The sequence below is a fragment of the Dermacentor silvarum genome, unplaced genomic scaffold (assembly GCF_013339745.2).
Source record: "Dermacentor silvarum isolate Dsil-2018 unplaced genomic scaffold, BIME_Dsil_1.4 Seq9242, whole genome shotgun sequence".
Lineage (NCBI taxonomy): Eukaryota > Metazoa > Arthropoda > Arachnida > Ixodida > Ixodidae > Dermacentor > Dermacentor silvarum.
The window spans coordinates 20,001-24,229 of record NW_023606976.1 but is presented as its reverse complement, the minus strand read 5'-3'; the positions used below and the strand labels follow the sequence as shown (position 1 = coordinate 24,229).

Below are 4,229 nucleotides of genomic sequence, written 5' to 3'. Positions count from 1 at the left end.
TATATATATATAGTGCTAGTTATCACCGTGTAATCGTAATCGTCCACTGCGGTCCACTAAGGCCAGCGTCGAGCTCGCGCCGCTCTCATTAGCAGTGGACCATTGCCCAAGCTGACCGCATTTGGTCAAGTTGCGGACAGTTTTCTTGCATCATAAATGCATATAAACGACGTGTGGGTACACATCGCCAGAAAGAAAAACACGGCGCATGAAAAATTATTTTCCTTAAAATATTAAACAAGCTCATTTCTAATTGTATACAATAATTCGAGCAATGATTTCAGCGAGCAGGCGGCATTGCTCTTTGAGCGCATAAAATTGCTTTTATTTTCGAATGCACTTTCAAGTTCGCACATTTTATTAGGAACAGCATCGAATCAAAAAAATGTCACAGTTTCGCCCTAAGGGCGAAGCAGTGAATGCGATAGCAACACAGCAATGTCATACGAAGTCAGGTGAGTGGCTTTGGTAGCAATATGAATTGTAGTAAACATGAGCTGATTAAGTAAGCAGGTGTGCTGCGGCGTAAGTAGACCGACATGAAGAGGGGCTCGATGACAACTGTTTCGTTGTTGATCTATGAATGACACGCACGGGCCAGTTCCTACCAGGGAAAAGACGCCTTGGTTTATTCAGTGCTCGTATTTAAAGTTAATAAGGGAAAGAGTGTTAAGAGTGCAGAGGAGAACAGAAGAGTACAGCGTGTGCGCGGCGATAAGGGCCGGCGTCGAGTGAATCATGACAGGCTTTGATTACCATATCGATACATCTTCCATCCTTTGAATTAGTTTGAACAACAAAACAAAAACTTTTTTCATAACCGTAGTTGAATGAGCCGTGACCAGTCACGGGCGCTGAACGAAGTTCTCGCCGTACGCTAGCCGCTCCGGTCGCCTTCTGTTTCGCGTAGACCTTCTAAGAGCCTGGGCTGGCGTGCTCGTATGGCCTTGTGGTAGCTGAGGTCGGACTGGTTCCTCCCCATCCACGTCGCCTGTTGGTAGTTGACGTTGGTCTGGTTCCTCGTTGTCAGACGTTTCATCGGACGCATCCTCCTCGGAACTACTAAACGGCTCTCTCGTTGCCAACAGATGCTGACGGTTACGTCGTATAACACTGCCCTTTTCTGTCTTTACGACGTAGGACCTGGGCCGCATGCGGCTGATTACTCTTGCTTTGGTTGACCATGTGTCTCCCTGGACGCGGACAACTTGCCCTCTCTGCAACGGTGGAAGACGTGTTCCCATTGGCATATTCTGCCGATGCTTTTTCACCAGCTGGCGTGTTGCATCCTGGAAGTCGGGTATCGGGGTGCGCAGTCGTCGACCTTGAAGCAGCTCGCCTGGTGACTGGCCGTCTTCCAAGGGACTGGATCTGTAATTGAGTAATCCGAGCCAAAAATCATTCTTGCCTTCGGTGGTTTTCTTCAGAATTCTTTTGACGACTTGCACACCTTTTTCGGCTAAGCCGTTCGAGCGTGGAAATCTAGGGCTTGAAATGGTGTGCTTGAAGTCATATCTTCTTGCAAAATTTGAGAATTCCCTACTGGTGAATTGAGGCCCTCCGTCAGTACAAACTTCGATTGGAATGCCATACCTTGCGAACATCGCACTTAATTTATCAATGACTGTGGCAGACGACGTGTCACGCAGCAATTCTACTTCAGGAAAATTTGACAAAGCGTCATATGCGCAGAGATAGGAGCTCCCGGCATACTCAAACATGTCAACGCCGACTCTGTACCACGCGTGCTCTGGAACAGGACGAATCATAAGAGGCTCACTTTGTTGTTTGTAGGAGTTCGTTTTGCAAACTGCGCACGTGCTCACGACGTTTTCAATATCAGCATTCATGCCGGGCCAGAAAACTAAGAGTCGGGCGCGTGCCTTGCACTTGTTAAGCCCCAGGTGTCCGTCATGTATTCTGCGTAGTATCTCCGGACGCATAGTCCTTGGTATCACTACCTTGCATCCTTTAAACAGTATACCGTTTACCACAGTTAATTCCTTGGAAAAGGCCTTGAGCTGTCCGTCTATCTGCCGGTTACTTCTTATGGATTCGATGACGCACTTTAATGAACTGTCTTTGTTCGTTTCTTCCAACAACCGGGCTTGACTGGCTTCGCTAACGAGTGACGAAACTACGCTTACGGCATGTACTTCCACGTCTTCGTTGTCCTCGTCCGTGCTGTCGACTGGAGCCCGAGACAGCATGTCTGCCAACACCAACTTTTTCCCTGGAATAAAATTAGGTCAAAATCATATTTGAGCAAGCGAAGAAAAAAACGCTGCAGTCGGGGTGGCATTTCCCTATCGCCTTCCGAGCGATTGCTATTAGTGGACGGTGATCGGTTTCGAGAATGATCTTCCGTCCGTACACGAAGTGATGGAACCTTTCGCATCCAAATACTACAGCCATTGCTTCTTTCTCTATCTGCGAGTATCTTTCCTGTGTCTCGGTTAGTACCCGCGAAGCGTAGGCAACAGGTTTCCATGATTCCCCGTATCGTTGCAGTAAAGCTGACCCTATGCCCTTTTGGGAGGCGTCCGAGGTTATTTTAGTGTCTCGCTTGGGGTCGAACGGTGCCAACACAGGTTGCATGGTTAAGCATTTGCACAGATCATTCCATTCCTTGGCCTGGTTTTCACTCCATTCAAATACTGTGTCCTTCTTTAGCAGCTGGCGCATCAGTTGAGTTTTTTCAGCCAGAGCTGGCAGAAACTTTCCGAAGTAATTGACGACGCCTAGCATTCGCTGTACTCCTAGCCTATCGGTTGGTGCTGGCATGTCAAGCATCGATCTCACAGTATCGGGGTTTGGCTGGATGCCTTCTTCCGAAATCACGTCACCCAAAAACGAAATTTTCGGCACCCCTATTTCGCACTTTTCCGCGTTCAGTGTTAGACCAGAATTGCGTGCTGCTTCCAGGACAGCTTTCAGCCTTTCATCATGTTCCTTCCTTGTGGGCGCCCATATTAGAATATCGTCTACGTAAACGCGCACTCCTGGGATGGCGTCAAATATTTGGCTCATGGTTTTTTGGAAGACTTCGGAGGCCGAGGCGATTCCGAATGGCAGTCTCAAAAACCTATATCGCCCGAAAGGAGTCGAAAATGTACATATTTTAGATGTCTCTTCGTCGAGCGGTATCTGATGGAAGCCTGACTTAGCATCGAGTCGAGAAAAAATTTTCGCTCCCGCGATTTCAGCCTCGATGTCTTCTCGTCGCGGCATCTCGTAGTGCTCGCGCTTCAAGCATTCATTGATTTTCCTGGGGTCCATGCACACTCTTAGTTCGCCATTATGCTTCCTTACAATCACCAGGGGACTCACCCAGTCTGTCGGCTCCTCTGTTTTGGCGATGATGCCTGCCTGAGCAGTCGGTTCAGTTCCTGTCGTAGTGGCTCTTGCAGGGACAGCGGCACGCGTCGGGCCATCTGGACGACAGGTACAGAGTCCTCCCGTAGCACCATTGTGTATGGACGTTGAAGGCGCCCCGTGCCTGTGAAAACTTCGGGAAATTCTCTAAGCACTTGTTCGCGGTTGCATGCCGTTACCGCGCTCACTGATCGCTGGAAAAGCCCCAAGGCCTCACTGGCGTGGAGCCCTAGAATTGCTTGACGTCCCTTCTTCACCACGAAAAAATCGATGTCAGCGGACTTGTCGCCTATAGTGGCCTTTGTTGTCACGATTCCCAAGTGCTTGATAATCCCTCCGTCGTACGCTCGTAGTACTGAGCTACTAGGCTTCATTCGCATTCTTGGTTGGAGGCGTTGATACATGCAGTATGGTAGAAGATTGGCTTGAGCACCCGTGTCCACCTTCAGCTCAACCACCTTGTTCGCTACTTGTGCTTGAACTACCCAGTCTTGTAAGTGGTTCACCCTGTTGGCTGAGATGTCGAGAATGTCGAAGTCTTCGCTGCTCTTGACTTCCGCAACTTGCTTGTTGCTGTTGCATTTAACGGCAAAGTGATTTTTACCACCACATCGCCGACAGGTGCGCCCAAATGCCGGGCAGTTCCGAGCGGCGTGTCGTCGCCCACACCTACGGCACTTGAACACTTCTGGGTCACCTCTATTTGACGTTGCCCTTGCCGCGTCGACGCACCTGTCCTGTGTCATGGCGTCGCCGTCTGCTGTGTGAGGTTCGATGCTAGGCATCACTTTCAATGCGTCGACTTGATTTGCTCTGTCCCAGAGCTCGTTTCGTGCGGTAGACAACTCAGGCTG

At 49.5% G+C, this 4,229-nt stretch overlaps 1 protein-coding gene across 1 annotated transcript; it reads right to left on the bottom strand.

The window, feature by feature from the left end:
• Positions 1–1,212: 1,212 nt before the first annotated feature.
• LOC119435805 (uncharacterized protein K02A2.6-like) lies at positions 1,213–4,160 on the bottom strand (the record flags this gene model as incomplete). Its single annotated transcript, XM_049659950.1, has 2 exons — positions 3,331–4,160; positions 1,213–1,371 (listed from the first exon to the last, which is right to left on the bottom strand). Coding segments are annotated over exons 1-2 (989 nt in total), but the record flags the coding sequence as incomplete, so codon positions are not given.
• Positions 4,161–4,229: the final 69 nt, after the last annotated feature.